The sequence below is a fragment of the Erpetoichthys calabaricus genome, chromosome 16 (genome assembly GCF_900747795.2).
Source record: "Erpetoichthys calabaricus chromosome 16, fErpCal1.3, whole genome shotgun sequence".
NCBI classification, from domain to species: domain Eukaryota; kingdom Metazoa; phylum Chordata; class Cladistia; order Polypteriformes; family Polypteridae; genus Erpetoichthys; species Erpetoichthys calabaricus.
The window spans coordinates 91533678-91558914 of record NC_041409.2 but is presented as its reverse complement, the minus strand read 5'-3'; the positions used below and the strand labels follow the sequence as shown (position 1 = coordinate 91558914).

The following is a 25237-nucleotide window of genomic DNA, read 5'->3' as shown; positions in this document are numbered from 1 at the left end:
TAGACAAGTGTTTTCTTCATTTAAACTCAGTTGTTTAAGACTTTGGTTAAGATTAAATAATTTTTTTACAGCAGAGTGGTTAATTTAATTTTGTCTGCACCTGTGCACAAAAAATAAATGTCAAACAAGTTAGGACATTAATCCATTCGAGTTTACAAAACATGCAAAGCAAAATATGCATACAAATTCATCATGCTGCAAAATGACAGCAGAGGCACAACTAAATGACTTTTTGTTAAAAAGCAAGAATTTTCAAAAACTACAGAGATTCTCTAAAAACTGTGGGACCACTGGCCTACGTGACACTTTCATGAAAATAGGATCAATGGAATTGTAAAGATTTCATATCAACCCAAACCTGTGATGTTAAATATCTGAAAATACCTTCAGTGACATAAACAGGGTTAGAAATTTTAAAATCGGAGATACAAACATATAACTAGGAATAACAAACAATAGCGTGATGTTTATTAAGAAATATGCAACAATAGCTGAATGCTGTAACTTTGTCCAGTTTTTTTTTCTGATTCACTCCCTAGAATTCCTAAACTCAATTTTGGCAGACTGACAGGTGAGATTGGGTGCCTGACTGCCATAATTCATTAGTTTATCCTTTTAGAAGGTTTAATCAATGCTCATATTCGATTTTTAAAGCTCCTTTTAATATACACGGTTTTGTATTGCATTTGTTGTGTGTATTTTTGGTGTGTCCTGCCTTTATTAAACTGGTCAGTTAATGTACAGTATTTGACAATGTACATAACTGTAATTTTGATTAATCTATTAATAGTCCTATACAAAATACAGGCTAATTAACATAATAATGTCAAAACCACCCAATCCAATTCAGGGTCATGGGGGTGTCCTGGTAGTACTGGGCACAAAGCAGCAAATTGCCCTCGACAAGACACCAGAGCTCATAGGCTCTCTCATGCAGGATCAATTGGAGCTGGATAATAATCCAATAAGGTTTTGATATTTAAAAAGGCTCTGTAAGGACTTTCAAAATTAGGGTAACAAACACAGAAGGCAATGTAACCAAATTTCCAGATTTTAACGGCTACTGCCCTTTTTAAATTTAATTCAGCATAATATTTTCTCATGATCCCCCACAATTTACAAATTGCTTTTAACACATACCCCTTCAAAGTAAAAAAATATTTTAAAATGGCTAAAAGACCAATACATTTAAAAATACCTTAGGTAAACATTCCAATAACTATGACTATTTTAACAAGTATTTAAACTCGGCTACTCTCCATGCTCTGTGGAGGATTCCTCACCTACCTGGAGTCTGACAGCATGTTCGTGCTTCCTCTTCATATCATTGATGTACCAGGCCACCCCTGTCATGCTATCAATTGCCTCCTCCACAACATCATAACCATTTTCCTGAGAGTCAAAATGTTTTGCAATTTCCTGTAAAAAAGGCATGAAAGAACAGTGTTAATGTTTTTTGATCTTTCACATCATAGCTGAACAAGTCCTGTTTTGTAAGATACACGGCAGCTCTACCAGTTCAAACAGGCCTGGTCAAGAACAATCTTCCCAAAATGTAATTCCACCTCATCGTGTTCACTTGCTTCATTTGACTGCATTGCTGTGTTCTTTAGATGTGAATCCTTCCTAAGTGCCAAAATTCAAAATGTTCTATTTCTAAAGATAACCCAAATCACCTCTAGCTAAAATGACAAGTTTGAGGCAACTTATTTGAAACACAAGTTACAGACACACAAAAAAAAAAATAGAAACAAATTTATTTTTTTTGCTATTTACAAGTATTTAATATTCAGATATTCTCACTATGTATTACTCACCTTGTCTTATTCAGAATATGTAAAATGATAATAAAAATGAAAGAGGAAGCATTGATAAAGATAAGCTAATTTCATTTAAGTGCAGTTTTTTTTAAACTACGTATATATTTTTTATTTTTGAAAGTATATTCGATTATTCTGAAATGCACAACTCAAGTGTTTGTTCTCTTAAAAAAAAAAAAAGAAAAAGAAAAAAATTGCTTGGCACCGAATGTGCACTCATTGCTCCATGTAAATGTGAGCTGAAATATCGGATGATAAAAATCAACATAGATAAATAATAAGACAATTTGGTGGACAAATGTGTATTGGTGTGGTATACTGATATTTGTACAATGTCAATATGCTTTTTGACCAAGTTTACACAAGTCACCAGCTATACAGTGCATCCGGAAAGTATTCACAGCGCATCACTTTTTTCCACATTTTGTTACATTACAGCCTTATTCCAAATTGGATTAAATTCATTTTTTTTCCTCAGAATTCTACACACAACACCCCATAATGACAACATGAAAAATGTTTACTTGAGATTTTTGCAAATTTATTAAAAATAAAAAAATTGAGAAAACACATGTACATAAGTATTCACAGCCTTTGCCTTGAAGCTCGAAATTGAGCTCAGGTGCATCCTGTTTCCCCTGATCATCCTTGAGATGTTTCTGCAGCTTCATTGGAGTCCACCTGTGGTAAATTCAGTTGACTGGACATGATTTGGAAAGGCACACACCTGTCTATATAAGGTCCCACAGTTGACAGTTCATGTCAGAGCACAAACCAAGCATGAAGTCAAAGGAATTGTCTGTAGACCTCCGAGACAGGATTGTCTCGAGGCACAAATCTGGGGAAGTTTACAGAAAAATTTCTGCTGCTTTGAAGGTCCCAATGAGCACAGTGGCCTCCATCATCCGTAAGTGGAAGAAGTTCGAAACCACCAGGACTCTTCCTAGAGCTGGCCGGCCATCTAAGCTGAGTGATCGGGGGAGAAGGGCCTTAGTCAGGGAGGTGACAAAGAACCCGATGGTCACTCTGTCAGAGCTCCAGAGGTCCTCTGCGGAGAGAGGAGAACCTTCCAGAAGGACAACCATCTCTGTAGCAATCCACCAATCAGGCCTGTATGGTAGAGTGGCCAGACGGAAGCCACTCCTTAGTAAAAGGCACATGGCAGCCTGCCTGGAGTTTGCCAAAAGGCACCTGAAGGACTCTCAGACCATGAGAAAGAAAATTCTCTGGTCTGATGAGACAAAGATTGAACACTTTGGTGTGAATGCCAAGCGTCACGTTTGGAGGAAACCTGGCACCATCCCTACAGTGAAGCATGGTGGTGGCAGCATCATGCTATGGGGATGTTTTTCAGCGGCAGGGACAGGGAGACTAGTCAGGATAAAAGTAAAGATGACTGCAGCAATGTACAGAGACATCCTGGATGAAAACCTGCTCCAGAGCGCTCTTGACCTCAGACTGGGGCGACGGTTCATCTTTCAGCAGGACAACGGCCCTAAGCACACAGCCAAGATATCAAAGGAGTGGCTTCAGGACAACTCTGTGAATGTCCTTGAGTGGCCCAGCCAGAGCCCAGACTTGAATCCGATTGAACATCTCTGGAGAGATCTTAAAATGGCCGTGCACCGACCTGATGGAGCTTGAGAGGTGCTGCAAAGAGGAATGGGTGAAACTGGCCAAGGATAGGTGTGCCAAGCTTGTGGCATCATATTCAAAAAGACTTGAGGCTGTAATTGCTGCCAAAGGTGCATCGACAAAGTATTGAGCAAAGGCTGTGAATACTTATGTACATGGGATTTCTCAGTTTTTTTATTTGTAATAAATTTGCAAAAACCTCAAGTAAACTTTTCACGTTGTCATTATGGGGTGTTGTGTGCAGAATTCTGAGGAAAAAAATGAATTTAATCTATTTTGGAATAAGGGTGTAACATAACAAAATGTGGAAAAAGTGATGCGCTGGGAATATTTTCCGGATGTACTGTACAACATGCTGTTAATTTAAAGAAAAAAAAGGACAAGCAATGAAGTCTAAAGCACAGCAGAGAAACACACAAAAAAAAAAAATATCACTACATCAAAAGGAGCCCAGATTCACACTGCAAACATCATATGCACTGATGCCCCAATTTGATTCGATTCTGATTCACAATGCTCCGATTTGATACCGATTTCATCTTGACTGAATTTGCGTGTAATGATAGATTTGAAGTGGTGGCTTTTTTAGTGATCACTTAACTATGCAAAGAAAATATTAATACAACGTGACAAATCTCAGTAACATTTTGCTTAAGATCTTCATAAAGCCTAAGCACAATAACTTCACTCAGCTGCTTTCTGGTTGGTATAGCATATTGCAGTTCAAAAACTTGTATCATCTGTCGAGAGCTTGCATTTTCAACAATGGTGTAGGGCCTCATATCTTTACATATAAAAAATGCTATACACTGTTATTTTTAGGGCGTGAGGCGAATTAAATGGAAGCTTGGAGCTCCCCGCCATCTCCAGTTTGGATTGTTTAGGCTCTACTTGTTTGGATGTCAACTGAGATTACATTTACGGGTGACGTTGGGATAAATGATTTCTAAAATGTGTTGTGCTACAACAATAATTAATGTCTGAGTTGCATAGCTTAAATATGCTTTTGCTTTTATTCAGTTGTTCTTTTCCAATGCACCATCTGAATCCGTAGTAAGTCCACAAATCTGATTTAAGCGTTGATTTCAGTTAAACAGGATACAACATTTTATTTGAGGTAGTCTTTTTTAATAAAAAGCCTTAACAGGCGCATTAGCAACATCTACTGGATCAGACATCAAAAACAAAGATAAGCAAAAATCTACATATACCAATTGAGCAGCATACAGATTCCCAAAATTGATCTTGAGACTTTAAGAACCGATATTGAATTGTTTAAATGATTGATAATGATTAATCAGAAAATTGACTTTTTTTACCCAGACCTACATATCACATGACAAAATACCAGAAGAGCAACACCTCAAAACAGCTCAGCTATAATGAAAAGAAAAACACAGCAAACAAGAGTGTTTTACCTACCCTAGCAACTAGAAATGAAAAATGGATGGCAGTGGGACAGTTATAATGTGTTCTAAAGTGTAGCCAAACATAATCATGACACAAAATATTATTCTTTATGTTTAAAAACATTGACAAACCAATACATTTTGGCATCATCTCAAACAACTATTGGCATCATCTCAAACAACAGCTTTACTAGAACACGGTGAATGGTGAAACTTGTTATTCACTTGTTTCCTAAAAAAAGGTGAAGTAGGTTGTATACTTGCATTTCTAAGATTTTTCCCCCTCATTTACTTGACTGCAAACATAAAATGTTGCAGTTCTCGTGGAAATGCTACAAGGTTATTATCAGCATCATGTATAGTGGCAGGACGCCATGGATGATCATCAGAGAAAACAAATTTGTTGTTTTGCCACAAACCTACTACATTTTATAAGCCAAAATTGTAGAAGGATTGATTATTACAATATAAATAATTTGAATAATATACCATATACAAATACATCAAATATTAAATCTTTGGGGATATAACAAAGTAGATTACAAAATAAGAACCTACTTTTGCAACATCTGAAAAAACAAATTTATATTGAGAACATTTTTGCTCTATTCTTTTTGTTTGTTTTTCTTTTAAATTACTCTCTCTTTTGTGATCTTAACTATTGAGACAGACTCACTTTCACTTTAAATTAGATAACACACTTATAGAAAATGAATAGATGAAAAGGTCTGGTCATGCAGATGTTCCTTGCTACAGATCAAAATGTGCTTTCTAGCTGCCACATGAGGCTTTCCTGATTAGAATGTCAGTTAAGCTATGTTGATAGGGGTATAACAAAATACACTGTATAGGGCCATTTAAAGGTGAAACACCATATTATGTTTTAATAAATTAATAATTATTTTTTTTTATTATGTCAAGGAGGACTAAAAAAATAGATGGACATTAGTAAATGTGTGCAAAAGGTACAAAAAGGTTCATAATAAAAAGAAAAATAAAATTCAGACAGAGTAGACTTTTACATATCTATTATAAAAAAAAATCTTGGTGGAAGGGAGACGAGATGTGATCTTCTCGGAAGACACTTAAAAGACCCGCGAGATGAAAGAGATTGGTCACGGAGTGTCTCGCGGGGACCTTAAACATGAGACTTGGTGCCAAGAGATTACAATTTGACATCCCGCGAGAGACACTGTAACGTCACGCGAGCAAAGGCAGTGAGACAGCATTTAAAACAAGATCACGGACATCTAACCAAGCAGTTGTAAGAATGCTTTTAGTAGTCAGACATTATGTGCTCCCAGCTCTTGAAACAATGACAAGCAGAACATGCAGGAAGCCAGCAGATGATCCGACCGCAACTCCTTAGTGTGCGTTCAGCCCTACCCCCCCCTTAACAATGCGAGCGGCAGAGACACAAAGCGGCAAAAGCACAGCTGCTGCACAGGTTTTTAAATGATCAACACGCAACGTGACAAACATAACAGGCACCTCGCCAGCAGCAGCAGCAAGACAACATGATCCAACTGCATCTCCTTAGCGTGTGTTAAGGCGCAGCCACCCCCCCCCTTCACAACGCAAGCAGCGTTATACATCCTGCGAGAAAGAGATTTAACCGCGTCCAGGGCCGAAAATAAAGGACAAGTATTGTTTTTACAAAAGTTTTAAAGTAAAAGTGAAAATAATGCATATGTAACAATTCCCATTGTATATCCGGTAAACCAAACCAGGGGTGGGCGAGTGAAGCGAGCAGGGGGCAGAGCCCCCTAGTCCAATACAATTTCCTAACTGGTGCTAACAAAGGCTCTGCTTCCCCAAACCACCACCAGCACTGTGGCCCTATACTTGGATTAAACCAGTTCACCATGAATATTTACACAAGTTTAATTTATATTCTCAGCTAATGTTAAACAAAGCCTAAAACAGTATATATACTAAACAGAAAGCCAGACGTTGGTTTAAAAAATGCCTGACAGTTTAATCCACCGTTTGTAATCTTCTGATGGTGTATTTAAAGTCAGGTGTTGTATTCACTGCATATACTGCAGCCATTGGTACTACAGTACTGTCACTAATCTATGGGAGATGTGTAAGCAGGAATTTCATTGTACTGTGTACACACAATAACTTGGAACTTTAACATAAATACATACCTGAAGCAAAAGGTGATATTTCAAGATCCTCTGAACAGGTTTCAAGAGATAAGACCCTAAAGGGAGAGAACGCTTCAGAGAAGCTTGCCTCTCACGAAAGAATTTGGCCAAGAACTTGTTTCTCATACATTCAGTCAAAGCAGCAACAGAACTAAAGAATAACAAAGGATCCAACATTAATACCAAGAACAGGCGCAGAAAAAAGACATACAGATCCATTTGATACCAGAACATAAATCCATTTGATACCAGAAAACATTCAACAATGTCCACATTCTACAGAAACCCATTTAAGGCAGTTTTAATTCTACTCATCAAGGCACTACATAAAAAACAGACTGACTGGTTATTGTGATTATTTAATTTAATACTGTTCATTATTATAATTTGAACAAGAAAAACTATGTTCAACAGTGGAGTACTGTGAATTGACCTGTGGCTCTGCTGGTAGAGGTCATGCAAAAAAAAGTCTCTTATTAACGTGCAATGAAATATAATGTCCAGTCCATATGAAAACAATGTAGTAAGCAGTGTGTTCACTTACTTGGGGTAGTTGGTGCAGTACTGAGTGTAGATATCAAAGTCATTGCTCTGTAAGATTAAAAGAATACATATAAGAAACCACAAATACAAAATAAAATAAAAGTCCTGAGAAAACCACAAATACAAAATAAAATAAAAGTCCTGAGACTAATCCAGCGTTTCTCAACCTTTAAGTACTTGCGACCAGAGTTTTCATAACAGTTTTAATCGCGCCCCCCTAACGTTTTTTTGAAACCCTAATAAAATGTATTCCTATATTTTTTACTGCCGATACACCGCTGCAAGTTTAACATTTTTCTACGAATAGCGAAATTATGCCATATATGGCAACATTCGTGCCCCCTTTGTTGCCCCACAGTTTGAGAACCGCTGGACTAATCAAAGTTTACTCTGTGACAAAATTAGTTGTACCCAAAAGATGTGGTCCGAAACTGACATATGGAACAAAAGTAACTCAAATAAGGAATGATTCCAAGAATAAGAGTAAAAACATTCAATACATAAAAGCATAGATAAGAGTCAGACAAGAACCAAATGATGTCCTGTAATCTGCAGGGGAAAATGGATCCAAAAGCAACAGCTGCCACAGCATATTCTATGTATCTACTCTATAAAAAACACCAAGGTCTGTTATGTCCAGTTCCTTCAAGCAATGTGATTGGTCAACACATGGATTTGGTGTGATTGGTCAGTTTGGCTTTGGTGACACAATTGAAAGAGGAGGTGCAAGTGTGAGACACACGAGGAGTCATAGAAGCCAAACTGAGAGTAGCCTTTAAAGACAGGAGGCTTGGACATGTGAGGATACAGAGGAAAGGCACTGAAGGTTCACACAAGGCAACAGATATCAAATATCATGAACTAATATCACACACAGCAGCATTCACAACCTAACACTAGCTTTTCTAGTGGTGTGCCTCCATGGTCTCTGCACTCAAATCTGATGTACATCATCCATTAGAGACAACCCACGGTAATGCTGTTGCAACCACATGCCCAACCGCAGTAGCTATTGGCAATCAATGTTAAAGATAATGGGCAATGTGAATAGAGTTCACATAGTGATGTTCCATTCCAATAAACATGGCAGCCTTCATGTTGTCATAAATGGCAATTCCGTCCCAAATGTCACAGATGTGTCACTAACATGTGATGCAATATATTTTGCTAATCATGAAGCCTCAAAGACTAACGTCTCTGGCCTCATCACGCTCACACAATCATTCACATAATTAATAAGCATGTTTTCAAAGCATTGTGCGCGTGCAGTACACTAAGGACATGATGAACGAACCCGGTCCAGTTAACCATCAAAACACGGACATCATCTGTTGACTGGGAGTATAAAAGCATTGCAAAACTAACAATATGAATACTTGGATATAATGATATGCAATGCTGTTCTCCAGGTAAATTGGACCATTATAATTATTAAACACATTTTTGTCACAGGGTGTATTTAAGGTTTTAATTTTATGGCCATGGTTTCAGGTATGACCACATTCATATTAAATGAGGTAGACCAAAATGACAATTAGACAATTGCACATGGATTTGTCATATTTGGAACAGCAGCAAAAATGTCAACGCAACATTAACTTTTTACTTCAAATTTAGTTTTGTCAACTGTTATCAATTTCTCTGGTAATTCACTGTAAAGCACAGGCAAAATGCAAACAATATCCCACACAGCACATCAAATATTAAAATTACTTAAATATTTAATAATGTTACCTCCAAGCCAATTTCCAATAACGGCACATAAATTAAGAAATACATATAGAAAACAGCAAGCACTGTTTGAAAGAACAGTTTAGAAGCCAATATAGGCCTCTGAGGCTTAATGTCCTGTGAACAAAAATCATTTCCAAATGATTTTCTAGCAAAAGACACAGATACTTTTCAAATAGTATAATAAAAATTAGTCAACGATTTTTTGATGTAGCACACGACCATCTTAATAAAATGGCAAGCCTCTCTGATCTTGGACACTACCAGACAAACTTAGAGGAGTCATTCTTAGCAAATGCTGAAACTCTAAATGGGTTTGTACTTGTCTTTATGTTCTCTGGCTAACACAATGAAGGAATAGGCATCCTATTCCGAGGTCATTCCCAATTCTACAGATTGCTAATCTGTCAATGCATTTCTGTCCACAAGCTATACTAATCCAAAATATTTTTCAGAATAACTACTTTAGGAATATTTGACAAATGACTGAAATTAAACATTACACACAAAGGCTTTAATAAAATCATATTCAAAGTAAAAACAGCACTATCTTAGACTACCTTAGATGTACTATTTATTTACAGTATAATTAGTGATACTCTGTCTGATTGACCAGTTTTCACTTCAAGTGATTTGGAAGATTTAGTGCTCTGTTACGCATGCTATTACTGTACTTGAGGAACTGCACAAGTCTGCTTCTGGCCAGAACGCTTTCTGTAAACAGATAGCTGCATGACAGTGTTTGGGGTAGACAAAGAAGACAAAGCCCCAGATTTTGGCTTTTATATTAAAGAAAGTGGAGTAATAAAGAAAAAGGAATCCAAGAAGCAACCGGTGTACAGATAGTAATGACAGGTGGATGTTGTCCAGGTGAAATTGGAGTGGAGGAAATGTTAACCCACGTAAAGAAAAGAGAGTCAAGTTCAGACCTTTTCATTTAGTACTTTAATTAAAATGGACACTCCTAGTCCGAGTATGGACAGTGAGTGAGCTTGTGTTAAACAGGCTTGTTAGCTTAACAGCCAAACCTGTCAATTTTATTGATAAACTTTTTCAGCCTTGTATATTCTTGATAAACGAATAACCATTGAATGGCTGTTGTTCTTCCAGTGTTTGGCATGAAAACTGATTAAAAAAAAAATATATATATATCTGCTCTTATCCTTACCTATTGTTCCTTAATGTCATAGGTGATAGAAACCTCGACATTTATATTCCTACATGTAAGCAAACACAAATCATGTTATTTGGTCATGGATTCCTTCTTTGTTTCCTGTTTGTTTCTCAGTCTACTCAAAACTTTAACTTTCATGTATTTATCTATTATTTGGTGTTTAATGTTTGATGTTACTTTACACCCTGTGCTACAATATCAACTAAGCAACGTATTAACATTTTATTACAACTGTATCTTGTAATAATGGTAAGCAGTTTATTTTCTTGTATGCTATATGTATGGTGAATAAAATGTTTTGTGAATATGTTTTACTAGCCATCCCTCACGGCTCCGCCCACATAGTAGTGAAACAGGACAAACTAAAAAGCAATAAACAAAAAGGTATCTCTAGCTAACTGGAGGCAAGGTATACTCCAAAATACAGAGGTTGACTGACTCCCTACTCCTGATGTCACACTTCCCCCCTCCCCTCGGCCTGCAGTCACTGTTTCGGATTAGCATGAATATATCGCTCCTGCACACAAACTATGATTCTTAGTGTGATGAGAGTCACAAAATCAACCGGAATGTTCAAACAAATTCTAGAGGAAAAAAAAAACAAAAAAACAATCTAAATCCATTAAGTAGTTCTCTCATTCGCTACCTAAGCAGATGTAAGATACGCCCCGAGGCTGGTGTGCGAGTGAGAAGGGTGACTCTATCGTGAAGTAGTTCTCTCGTGAAAAGCAGGCTGGTATGCGAGTGAGAAGGGTGACTCTATCGTGAAGTAGTTCTCTCATGAAAAGCAGGCAGACATACAGACAGATGTTGGATTTTATATATATATATATATATATATATATATATATATATAAAAGTTTCTATATAATACGCTACCGTGGCTGTTCATTTGTCTGTCCAGGATTTTAAAATCACCTATAGCTCGCAAACTGTTTCACCTATTGACCTGAAATTTGGTACACATATACTATGTGACGTCTACTATCCGCTTTCGGGGTGATGATTTTTATTACTTTTTATTTTTATTGTATTTTATTGTAGAATCAACTCTCGACAGCGCACAGCAGGGCGGCCGTGTAGCACGTGTATGGGCACCGTTCTCATTCCCTACCTCCTTCAACGTCACTTCCCCTACCTCTTCATATCTTAAATCATTCTTGAGGCAGATTGAAGACTTAAGTGCCAGCTTAAGTGAATCAGTTTTAACTCGAAAAGATGCCGATGGAAGAAGAGAAGAAACGGGCAGCTAAGGTGGAGAAAAGAAGAGCTGCACAGGAAGGAGCAAGCGTATCAACCTCTGAGCAAACGAATGCTAAACATACAGAGAAAGAGGATGGAAACTATGAATGCTCAAGTCAAGTGTATTCGCTGCACGTCATAGTGCAGTATGCCGTTACTGGTATATAATATATATATATATATATATATATGGTGGCACGGTGGCGCAGTGGGTAGCGCTGCTGCCTCGCAGTTGGGTGATCTGGGGACCTGGGTTCGATTCCTGGGTCCTCCCTGTGTGGAGTTTGCATGTTCTCCCCGTATCTGCGTGGGTTTCCTCCGGGCGCTCCGGTTTCCTCCCACAGTCCAAAGACATGCAGGTTAGGTGGATTGGCAATTCTAAATTGGCCCTAGTGTGTGCTTGGTGTGTGGGTGTGTTTGTGTGTGTCCTGCGGTGGGTTGGCACCCTGCCCAGGATTGTTTCCTGCCTTGTGCCCTGTGTTGGCTGGGATTGGCTCCGGCAGACCCCTGTGACCCTGTGTTCGGATTCAGCAGGTTGGAAAATGGATGGATGGATGGATGGATGGATGGATATATATATATATATATATATATATATATATATATATATATATATATATATGAGAGAGAGAGAGAGAGAGAGAGAGAGAGAGAAGTTAAAATTGTGTATTTTAAGGGGATTACAATTTTAGTATTATTTTTATGGTCTTTGAACAATAAACCTATAGAATTTAACTTTAAGAAAAAAAAAATTAACAAATAACAAAAGTGGTCTACAGTTGAGCTGTAAAAATCCTGGGGATAATTCCTTAATACAGAACATAAGACTTCTACAAGGCTGGTTATGCAGGAACTTAGCATGAAAAGTTTTTTAAAAGAAAAAAAAATAAAATCGGTCAGTTCAAGTAACATGGAATCATTAATTGGTATCAGATGAAAAAACTGATTGGAACATCTTTATATATTTAAAATATTTATTTATGCTAATAAAAATGTGCCAAGTTAAAAGTTGTTTGCAAGTTGCTTATTTTACTTTTTTCATCTACCCCTTATTTGCTTTAATTCCATCCAGGCCACCATACTCGGCTGTTAAGATGAGCTTCACTAGATTTGGGCCGTTTTGGTTGTTATTTAAATAATTTCTAAGAAGCCTAAATGAAGCTTTTATCACATGGAATTCATTTTATTCATTTATGCACCTCATGGTCAACACAAATGTTAACAGACACTCGTCACAAAATAAAAGATATCCACTGATTAGATAGCATTACTGAAAAACCATCATTCTCATGGCATTAAGATAACAAGATTACAGCATGCCCAGCCATGTTAAATACTTTTCCCATTTGAAAGCAGCTGTTTACATTAAACTAACTTTGTCATCTATGCAGGCTCTTCTTGAGTATTTTATGAAACATGACTTTCTTATATAAATACTTTTGTGTGGGATCTCTGCACCGTCCAATTCATCATCCATGTATTTATGCTGAAAACTCCCAACACAACCCAGAAAATGTTTCCAGAAGCAGGATTGTTATAGATATGTCAAGGAAAACAAAACAGAACTTCATTTACCTTTAAAAAATGTTTGTTAAATGCAATAATTCTTTAGATTTTTAAAAATAGGTGCAGTTGGATATACAGTAATTTATTGGCAGGTTGTGTGGTGCACAGCCTGGCCTGATGAAGCACATGGCAACACTATTAGAAGAAAAAGCATCAGAGGAAAAAAAATTTAGATTCTTTTTATTAGAGTAGCCTCCTGCAGCATCAAACTGCAATTCTATAAAAAATACATTTGAATTATTAAAGTTCTGACAGGTCATACATAGGAAAGTCAAGGACAGAATAAAGAGGCCCTGGCTACATTGATAGCTAGCTAGAAATTGTCACTATAAATGCATATTAATGATAGCATTGTGTATCATACTCCAGATATACTGTACATATCATATTGGTTTTCTTTAAGAATAATCAGTAATGCTTACCTTATCTACAAAACACTGAGCAATGGCTACTGGGTCGTTTTCACACATGTCCAGTGCTTGGAGCAGTTCACTTTGAAAAAGGAAATATTAAACATATTAAATGTAATAAGAAGAAATTCATTACAACAGCAGCAGCAATTTATTTCTTGCACAACCCAAAAATCACACGAGGAATTACTCAATGGGCTTTAACAGGCCTTGTTTTTCAATAGCCACCCCCCTCCCAGCCTTGACTCCTTAAAAAGACAAGAACTTCACATTAAAACAATATAAATAGAATTTCAATATGTATATTCCATTAGGCTGTCACATGATTTCTTAAACAAAACCCCTAGGAAAAAATCGATAAAATTCCCTTTTTATATATGTCATATGCATGCACAGATACCAAAAACTGTGACACAGCAAAAGGCTACAAACAAAACTACAAATATATTTCCTTTAGTGATCAAAGGTTGAGACAACACATATTACTTAGGAAAAACTTTCAAATATGACACTGAATGCACAACTAATGTAAGAGCAGAAATTGTTCAGATGAATAACAAAGAAAGAATATATATATTTTTTTTACATTTATAAGCTTTCCTGTGGCCATCTTTTACAATTGCTTTATCACAGCTTCCATTTTTTAAGCAATGGCACATAGGGTATGAAAATACATCAAAAAGCAACCCAACGTCTGCTAACGACACTTTTTTGAAATGAAAATTAAGTCCTTGTCATTTGGACAGAACCTCATTCTGTTACTGTCTTTTGTGGAATCATTCTGGAACGAATTCTAATCTTCAGCGATTACTTCAATGTAGTTCAATATACAGTATTCTTCATTTTTTTTAATGTAGGAGACCTAATTAGATATAGTCTTCTTTTTCAATAGCATAGGGAAAATGTACTCTTCATGACACACACATTAATTTTCACAAAGCTTGCTGCCTCAGTTTTTATGATGGCAATTTGCAAATACTCCAGAATGTTATGAAGAGTGATCAGGTGAATTGCAATTAATTGCAAAGTCCCTCTTTGCCATGAAAATGAACTGAATCCCAAAAAAAAAACATTACCACTGCTGTTGTGAAGGCGGCTTCAGGGCACCTAAGAAAGTCCAGCAAGCGCCAGGACCATCTCCTAAAGGTGATTCAGCTGCGGGCACCATCAGTGAAGAGCTTGCTCAGGAATTGCAGCAGGCAGGTTTGAGATAATCTGCACGCACAGTGAGGCGAAGACTTTTGGAGGATGGCCTGGTTGTCAAGAAGGGCAGCAAAGAAGCCAAGAAAAACATCAGGGACAGACTGATATTCTGCAAAAGGTACAAGGATTAGACTGCTGCGGACTGCTGGGGTCAAGTCATTTTCTCTGATGAATCCCCTTTCTGACTGTTTGGGGCATCCGGGAAAAAAGATAAGGTGAGTGGCGCTACCATCAGTCCTGTGTCATGCCAACAGTAAAGCATCCTGAGACCATTCATGTGTGGGGTTTCTTCTCAGCCAAGGCAGTGGGCTCACTTACAATTTTGCCTAAGAACACAGCCATGAATAAAGAATGGGACCAAAACATCCTCCGAGAGCAACTTTTCCTAACCAGCCAAGACAGTGGCTCGGGAAACAAAACATCGAAATTTTGGGTCCATGGCCAGGAAACTCCCCAGACCTTAATCCCATTGAGTGGTTAAAACCCACCAATTCTGACAAACTCCAAGCATTGATGATGCAAGAATGGGCTGCCATCAGTCAGGATTTGGCCCAGAAGTTGATTGACAGCATGTCAGGGTGAATTGCAGAGGTCTTGAAAAAGAAAGAAGGGCCAACACTGCAAATATTAACTCTTTGCATAAACTTAATGTAATTGTCAATAAAAGCCTTTGAAACTTATGAAATGTTTGTAATTCTACTTCAGTATACCATAGAAACATCTGACAAAAAGTTCTAAAAGCACTGAAGCAGCAAACTTTGTGAAAACCAATACCTGGGTCATTCTTTGGCCACAACTGTAAATGAATGTGCTTGCTGATAATACTGAGATAGGGCTCTTGTCCCCTGTAACCTCAAACTGGATTAAACAGGTGGGACAGTGTTACTTCATGTCATTATGTCACTCGTTTAGCCAACTGCATGAACGTTTCGATGGTGGGGGAGGATGCCGGTCAGGCCTGGTAGGCCCAAACGTGTTGTGAGGGTCTGCTGGGAACGTCTGGCAGAGCCCCCTGTCAGAAGTAGCTTCAACTCCCACCTCCGGCAGAACTTCGACCATGTCCCGAGGGAGGTGGGGGACATTGAGTCCGAATGGGCCATGTTCCGTGCCTCTATTGTTGAGGCGGCTGACCGGAGCTGTGGCCGTAAGGTGGTCGGTGCCTGTCGTGGCGGCAATCCCCGAACCCGTTGGTTGACACCGGCGGTGAGGGATGCCGTCAAGCTGAAGAAGGAGTCCTACCGGTCCCTTTTGTCCTGTGGAATTCTGGAGGCAGCTAATAGGTACCGGCAGGCCAAGCGGAATGCAGCTTCAGTGGTTGCTGAGGCAAAAACTCGGGCATGGGAGGAGTTTGGGGAGGCCATAGAGAACGACTTTCGGACGGCTTCGAGGAGATTCTGGCCCACCGTCCGGCGTCTCAGGAGGGGGAAGCAGTGCAGTGTCAACACTGTATATGGTGGTGATGGTGCGCTGCTGACCTCGACTTGGGACGTTGTGAGTCGGTGGGGGGAGTACTTCGAAGACCTCCTCAATCCCAATAACATGCCTTCCAATGAGGAAGCAGAGCCTGGGGACTCGGAGGTGGGCTCCCCCATCTCTGGGACTGAGGTCACCGAGGTGGTCAAAAAACTCCTTGGTGGCAGGGCCCCGGGGGTGGATGAGATACGCCCGGAGTTCCTCAAGGCTCTGGATGTTGTAGGGCTGTCTTGGTTGACACGTCTCTATAACATCGCATGGACATCAGGGACAGTGCCTCTGGACTGGCAGACCGGGGTGGTGGTCCCCCTCTTTAAGAAGGGGGACCGGAGGGTGTGTTCCAACTACAGAGGGATCACACTCCTCAGCCTCCCTGGAAAAGTCTATTCGGGGGTTCTGGAGAGGAGGGTCCGTCGGATAGTCGAACCTCGGATTCAGGAGGAACAGTGTGGTTTTCGTCCTGGTCGCGGAACAGTGGACCAGCTCTGCACCCTTAGCAGAGTCCTGGAGGGTGCATGGGAGTTCGCCCAACCAGTCTACATGTGTTTTGTGGACTTGGAAAAGGCGTTCGACCGTGTTCCTCGGGGGATCCTGTGGGGGGTGCTCCGGGAGTATGGAGTACCGGACCCCCTGATAAGGGCTGTTCGGTCCCTGTACAACCGGTGTCAGAGCTTGGTCCGCATTGCCGGCAGTAAGTCGAACCCGTTTCCAGTGAGAGTTGGACTCCGCCAGGGCTGCCCTTTGTCACCGATTCTGTTCATAACTTTTATGGACAGAATTTCTAGGCGCAGCCAGGGTGTTGAGGGGGTCCGGTTTGGTGGACTAAGGATTGGGTCACTGCTTTTTGCAGATGATGTTGTCCTGTTTGCTTCATCAGGCCGTGATCTTCAGCTCTCTCTGGATCGGTTCGCAGCCGAGTGTGAAGCGGCTGGGATGAGAATCAGCACCTCCAAATCCGAGACCATGGTCCTCAGCCGGAGAAGGGTGGAGTGCCCTCTCAGGGTTGGGAGCGAGATCCTGCCTCAAGTGGAGGAGTTCAAGTATCTCGGGGTCTTGTTCACGAGTGAGGGAAGAATGGAGCGTGAGATCGTCAGGCGGATCGGTGCGGCATCCGCAGTGATGCGGGCTCTGCATCGGTCTGTCGTGGTGAAAAAGGAGCTGAGCCATAAGGCAAAGCTCTCAATTTACCGGTCAATCTATGTTCCTACCCTCACCTATGGTCATGAGCTATGGGTAGTGACCGAAAGAACGAGATCGCGAATACAAGCGGCTGAAATGAGTTTCCTCTGCAGGGTGTCTGGGCTCTCCCTTAAAGATAGGGTGAGAAGCTCAGTCATCCGGGAGGGGCTCAGAGTAGAGCCGTTGCTCCTCCGCATCGAGAGGTGTCAGATGAGGTGGCTCGGGGATCTGATCAGGATGCCTCCTGGACGCCTCCCTGGGGAGGTGTTCCGGGCACGTCCAACTGGGAGGAGGCCCCGGGGAAGACCCAGGACACGCTGGAGGGACTATGTCTCCCGGCTGGCCCTGGGAACGCCTCGGGATTCTCCCGGAAGAGCTAGAAGAAGTGGCCGGGGAGAGGGAAGTCTGGGCATCTCTGCTCAAGCTGCTGCCCCTGCGACCCGACCTCGGATAAGCGGGAGACAATGGATGGATGGATGGATGGATGAACGTTTCTTATGTTTTTGAGGTTTCATTTAATGTATGGTGTTGTGTTCATTTCACGTTGTTAGTATTATTCTATGGTCACTAGTCTGCAAAGGGCATGTAAAAATATTCTTATATACCTGACACAAAATTTGAACTTGACAAGATTACTTGTTTCTTGTTTAACTCATTGCACATGTTTTGTACATTATTAGTTAAATCTGCAACTTCTCCGGGCTTGGATCCAAAGTTTAAATGCATAGTAGGAACATTCTGTTTGGAGTGAAAATGAGGTTTTCTACAATCAAAAATGCAAAGGCATGCTGTTAATCTATGTGTCCAAACTGCCCCGTTATGTGAGTATGTCTTTGAAAGAAAGTACATTCTGTTTAGGGATTAGTCATTTTCTTTCACCCTTGGTAATGCTAGAACAGAACTTAATATATCAGAGCCTTGGCCGAGATGGAATTACCCGAAGAAAATGAATGCATCAATACACGTACACAAAGTGCAAGACATGCTAAAATACTCAAGAAAAGCATACAAAAAAACCTGAGATTCTTTAACACAAATTAAGCGTGCTGGTACTGAGAGAATTATTATCCATATTACTTATTTATGTATTAATCTTTTTCTATAAAATTAGGAAAAAAAGTACCTGTTGAACTCATAGATATCTTCAATATTACCAAAGAGTGCAGACACTTGTTCTGCTCTAATGGGCAAGTCAGGAGTGTCAATGATATGGGCCAGGTAATCCTAAAATGTACCCAAAACAGTAAATAAGATAATTAGAACATGACAAATGAATGAACACATTTACTGATTTATAACTAAGAATTGGCATTCATAGACAGCTTAATATAATTATTTTGGTTCACCTGCTTAAGTGTTTCCGCTTGAGTACTTCAAGAAAGAGCAACACACTTACTTGTTCATGAAAGCACACAGAAGCTGTTTTGCTACTTTAATCACAGTGTTAACTTAGTATGCAAAACACCATGAGTCTAATAATAAAAAAAAATGTTAAACAAAAAACACAATGAGGATTTAGGAGGTTGTGGCACAGTCATGTAAGATAATGTAAAGCCTTCTTAAAGGAATCCTCTAACCAAAGATGGACTGTGCAGTCTTTAATTCAAAGGCAGGACCCTGTGAGAAGTGGCACTCTGTTTGAGGGCTGCTATTATTTCCCAGAGTTATTTATTTTACAATATTTTTAGTAATAAATAAATAAATAAATGCATTTTACTCATTGTGGGCATAAGACTGGATGACCCGATGTATGGATTATGGGACATGATTAACGTGAGATTCTCTTTCATGGACATTTTACTGTTTGCTGTTGTCCAGTATAAATCACCATTGGGTCCAATTATATCAAACTTTTTATGCCCTTTCTCCACGAAACCATGACATTAAACTTTTTTTCTGGGCCACCACTACAAACTACATGGAGTAACATACGAAAAATAAAATCTGGTGGAGTATACATTTAATCTATTCTCATAAAAAAAGTTAAGAGCTATTTTGCTGGAGCATATTAACCCAAATAGTTCTTGGAGGAAATGCATTCTGGGTTTATGTAACTGCACCAATAGACCTCTTAACCCCAAATACATGAATAGGAGAAGCAAGAATACAACCAACCACGGAGGCCAACGTTTGCTCCACAGCAGCCACTCTTTCATTTTATATATTTACCATAAGTTTATGAAAACAAGCTGCATTATACAATCTTTCAGTTTCTACTTAAATAAATAATCTGGAGAATGTTGATGGCCGCCTTCTACTCAGAACATACAAGACTCACCTTGTCTTGGGAAACAATAGAACACAGTTTTAACATCCTTAGCTTCTCTATGTTGCCACCTACTTCATTCAGGACTATTAGCACTTATACCACTAAGAATAAAGGTAGTTTATTTATCCTCATGTCATAAATGAACAGAATACAGAACCACGATTTGTAGCAATTTTAAACAAACTTGGAACAAATCAACTTTGAATCATCGTAATAATTGTAACCAAATAATGCTACAAGTGGTGAGTTGCAGCAAATTGTGAAACTACTGCATCCTGAGATAAAATCCCTGTGCACTATTTTTCCTCACAACGCCCCAGTGTAGATGCTTTCTGTAGTACAAGGGTAGAGCAGCTAATTGTTCATAATCCACAAGCATCTCTCCACCCCCTTCCTACCGAAGCAATGGTATCGTACATCATCAATGATTTGATGGTGTGAACTTTTAAGACATCGCACAGCCCTAAAGGAGAGGCTGACTAAATGGATGGCAAGGAGGCTATAAGATGAGGAGTGAGGTGAAAGAGATGGTATGTAACATTGGGAGGAGGCCCAGGTCATCAGTTGTTGCAGGTGAGTACAAGTATCTTTTACTTAATTTGGTGTTTTAACTGGAATCCAAAGATGTTTATTTAGTACAGGAGTTATGTGATCATAGGGAATACCTTGACTTTGTAAACTTGCAGCACAATTCTACACCAACCGTACTTTATTTATATATATATAGCGAGGATGTGAGACAAAAGAGAGTTACAACTGTCGAGTGACAAATGTATAAATTATTGTCTCAGCTACACAGTAGGACAGTGAGGTACGAAGTCTTGAAATCACAGAAAGACCCAGAATTAAAATGGGTTTAAAAAGATTGATTGCTGTAAAAAACAACAATCAAGCATAGTGGAATAGAAATACCATTAAAGCAAATATCATAACTGGCATAATTTGAAAGGGTTTGATTTTAAGATTATTAGAAGAATGTCAGATTTGCCATTGCTAAGCTTCAGATGATGTGTCATTCAGCTTTTAATATTATGGAGCCAACTATCAGAGAGAAGAGAAAACTTCACAGAGTTTGATAGAAATATGAAGCTGAACAATAAAAATGAATACCATGATGGTGCATACTGAAACTAAAAGTGAAAAAGTAAGTCATAAAGAGAAAGGGGACTTATTAATGATCTCTGAGGCACACTAGGAGGAGCAAGTGAATGGTGAGAAATTGTGTTTTTCAATTTAATAAAATGAAAATTACCAGTCAAATACAACTGAATTAATGAATAAGCAATTCCAGTCCTAGAGTAAAGGGATTAAATTGTGGTGTGGAATTGCAGATATACTTCCAAATATTAAAAATAAAAACCCTTAAGGTTTTTAAGCTTTAATAAAAGCAAGAAAATCCAAATTCTCTTTCAAGAATACACAATAACAGGCTTTAATAATTCCATGCCATCATGGAATTAACACAGAGAATAAAAATACACAATTTGTGCATATTCTAAACGCATGAAGATCTGACAGACTTTTACTACCTTCTTCTGTCTAACAAAAAACAAGATGAATTTCCACAGTTACAAAGCCCAAACTTTGATTTTCAAACACATATATTTGATCATCCATGTATACTGTGCCTTGAAACATGAAGCGATAAAGTAAACAGCTTTTTGAAACATTATTTGATGAAGGGCCTCCTTGGGGTTTATTTTGATGACCAACATTATTATTACATCAATTGTGTATATAATATATATATATATATGTATGTGTGTGTGTGTGTGTGTGTGTGTGTGTATGTATATATATATATATATATATATATATATATATATATACACACACACACACACACCCCTACATATATACATACATACACAGTATATATTACAATATATAATTTAAGATTTCTAATTTAACTTTTTTTTTTTTTTTTTTTTTTTTAAAACATCTGTCTGACTTCTGGTTGTTATCATCTGTATAAATTTCAGATGGTAAAGCACATGTAATTTTAATTGATATGGATTCCAGTTAAACTTGAAAATAATGTCTAGGTTTGGCTTATTTTTTTCCAAAGTTGGCAACTGCAGCACAATACTAGCCGTGTTATGATTTTCAAAGAGATTGGGCATCAGTTATAGTCCAGTCAGTTAAATGGGCATATCAGAAGTACTATGTAAGTAAACAAGTTTATTTTTTTCTCTTCATTTTTAGCAAGGACTAACATTATTTGCTGGCAGTGAGGTGTAGTGTAGAGGTTAAGGCTCTGGACTTCAAACCCTGAGAGTGAGGGTTCAAAACTGCTACCGATACTGAGTGACCCTGAGCAAATTACTTCACCTGCCTGTGCTCCGATTGGAAAACCAAAAGAAATGGAACCAATTGTATTATAAGTACTGGATCTCACCTTGGACAAAGGCATCAGTCAAACAATAACTAATAATAATATTACTCTTGAAAATGCTATACACAATTGTCCATGAGTAAAAGCCTTACATTCTTACTTTTTCTAGTGACTTGGCTTATTTTTTTAGATATATGTATATATATATTTACGCCATTCGTAGTCTGTGTCACAATCTGATTATATGGGTGGTTACCTACCAGGTAACGCTTGTGGTTGGCCAGCAAGCCTGCTAACATCCGCCACGGTGCCCTCAGTTGTGAGAGGCAGATCATAGAATGGTTAAAATAGTTTACTGTCAAATAATGCAAAGAGTACACGACACGTATTTTGCCCTAATTCTGGACTCATCAGGCGTATATACTGTGGCACGCGGCTGGGGGTGGTACCCAGCCGGGACGCCCAGAAGGACAGGAGGAGGGCTCATGCCTCCTCCGGACCGCCAGGGGGCGTCCCCATGCCTGGAGGACTTGGGACCTCAGCACTTCCGCCACACCAGGAAGTGCTGGGGGGAAGAAGGAAAAAGAGACACCCGGAGTGCTTCCGGAAAGACAGCCGGCACTTCCGCCACACAGGGGTGTGTTAGGGGAAGATTGCCGGGAACCACCTGGAGCACATCCGGGTGACTATAAATGGGGCCGCCTCCCTCCTATCAATGAGCTGGAGTCGGGAGCAGGAGCAGGACGAAGCTCCTGGAGAGAGAGTAGAGGTGGCCCAGGGACAAGGCGAGAGAAGGCCCAGGAGAAGGGAGACTGGGGCTAAAGCACTGTGAGTTGTGCGGGACTGTGAATTAAATAGACTTGTGTTGTGTGGACGACAATAAAAAGAAATCTTTTGATAAAGATGCAGTGTCGGTCTGATGGTGTCCGGGCAAGTCTCACAATATATATATATATATATATATATGATTGTGGGAAGCAGCCCAGACACAGACAGACGGACATCATTTTAAAGTCCAACACACATTTAATTACAATAATAAAGTGCACAAACCCAGTGCCGCAGCACCAATCACCCCAACAGTCCAGACCAACCCACAATCTGCCTTGTCTCTTCAGGCTGCCTCTTTCCTCTCCCAGACCTCGTCCTCTTCCACCCGACTCCAGCCCTGAATGAAGGGAGGCGGCCCCTTTTATGTTCCCCCGGATGTGCTCCAGGTATGCTCCGGCAATCTTCTCCGACACGCCCCAGTGTGACGGAAGTGCCGGGTGCATCCCTGGAAGCAGTCTGGGTGTCCCTGTTCCTCTTCCCCCCCAGCACTACCTGGTGTGGTGGAAGTGCTGAGGTCCAGGGCTCTCCAGGCATTGGGGCGCCCCCTGGCGGAGACCACGGGTCCCTACAGGGTTGAGCTTCAAAGCTCTGTACCCATGGCCCCCAAAGCAACCAGGGCGGTCGCCCCCTCGTGGTCTGGAGGAGGCGTGAGCCCTCCTCTGGTCCTCTTAGGCGTCCCGGCTGGGTACCACCCCCAGCCACGTGCCACTATATATATATATATATATATATATATATATATATATATATATGCACACACACACTGAGATATATATGTCAAACAGATTTCTTGTGATTTTATACAAGATGCATTTGCACCGATTTTTTTTTTTTTGTTTGCACATATGTGCAAATAAGGATAAAATCTGTACCGTTCTTCTGCTTTCGGTAGTGCTGATTTTAATTAATTTATTTATCAAAATTGAATGTACACTCGTTTTGCCAAACTCACCAAGGCTCAGACGGTTCAGCTATCAAACTGGTAGGTATTATCTTCTTTTTCAATAAGGGAATTGTGTGTTTAAATTTGTTTTGAATAGCCTAACAGTTGACTACAAGTCAAGTCAAGTCGGGGACCATGCACTGGTACAGTGTGTTTCCGCACCCAGCACAAGACGAAACAACTTGGGATCCCAGTTGGCAACCCCCCAGGCAGACACGCTGTCTAGTCCCACCCTCCGGAAATGACCTTCTATCTGCCGCAGCCAAGTGTTACATGGGCAACCCCTTGGCCTGGTCCAGTCACTCGGGTCCCCAACAACAAAGATCCTACAAGATGGATCACCATTGGGGAAATGTGCCACATGGCCGTAGTGCAGCAACTGACGCTCCCTCACAATGCAGGTAATGTGCCTCATTCGGGACTCCATGAGCAACACAAAATCAAACCAACGGTACCCAAGGATTTTCCGGAGAGAGACAGCACCAAAGGAGTCCAGTCTTCGTCTCAGGTCACTGGATAGTGTCCATGTCTCGCAACCATAGCAAGACTGGAAGCACCAGGACTCTAAAGACTTGGACCTTCGTCCTTTTGCAGAGATATCGGGAGCATCACACACCCCTTTCCAGCAACTTCATGACTCCCCATGCTCTCCCAATCCGTCTACTGACTTCATTGGAAGAGTCACCAGAGACATGAATGTCACTACCATGGTAAGTAAACCTCTTGACGAGGTCGTCACTCTCTCCGCAAACAGACACACTGCTGATGGCTGTGCCCAAGAGGTCATTAAAGGCCTACTACTGTTTAGAAATAATTCTGACATAGAACTTATAAAACCACAAAGTTATTTGCTCTTTTAGTTTTGCTGTCTTCAGCGTGAATACTGAAATTACTAATAAACGTCTATGTTGGTATGATGATATTTAGGGTATGTGTGGATAAGTGTGAAAATTAAAAAAACACTGGTGCTATCAGGCTCGTAGGAGTTTTTGGACAAGCTCTGAGCTCTAGAAAATATTGATTTTTTTTTTCCCTAACCAAGGCGCTGGACAGGACATTACCATGGTTGGAAATCACAATCTATTACCCCAAAAGAAAATGAAAAAAATATCTTTTAATATCTATCAAAATCTTTGGATTTGTGGGGGAGTAAAGTTAGGCAGCAGTGATTCACTCCACTGATGAAAAAAATATTGAACGTGTGAACAGCTGGGGGATACACAACATGCTACACCCAACCTCTAGATGACGTGAGGTCTCGCTTTATTTCTTTACTGATGTTTTTTTTTTTTTTTTTTTTTTACAAACCCTACTTTATTCT

At 39.8% G+C, this 25237-nt stretch overlaps 1 protein-coding gene across 1 annotated transcript in view; it reads right to left on the bottom strand.

Moving 5' to 3' along the window:
- LOC114667146 (pleckstrin homology domain-containing family G member 3) overlaps nucleotides 1-25237 on the bottom strand; it is a 156523-nt gene that overhangs the window by 31270 nt on the left and 100016 nt on the right. The window contains exons 4-8 of the mRNA XM_028822308.2: nucleotides 18662-18762; nucleotides 13696-13765; nucleotides 7562-7608; nucleotides 7018-7168; nucleotides 1288-1419 (exon numbers count right to left, since the gene is read on the bottom strand). Of these exons, the coding sequence (XP_028678141.1) occupies nucleotides 1288-1419; nucleotides 7018-7168; nucleotides 7562-7608; nucleotides 13696-13765; nucleotides 18662-18762 (501 nt within the window). The remainder of the gene's footprint in view (nucleotides 1-1287; nucleotides 1420-7017; nucleotides 7169-7561; nucleotides 7609-13695; nucleotides 13766-18661; nucleotides 18763-25237) is intronic.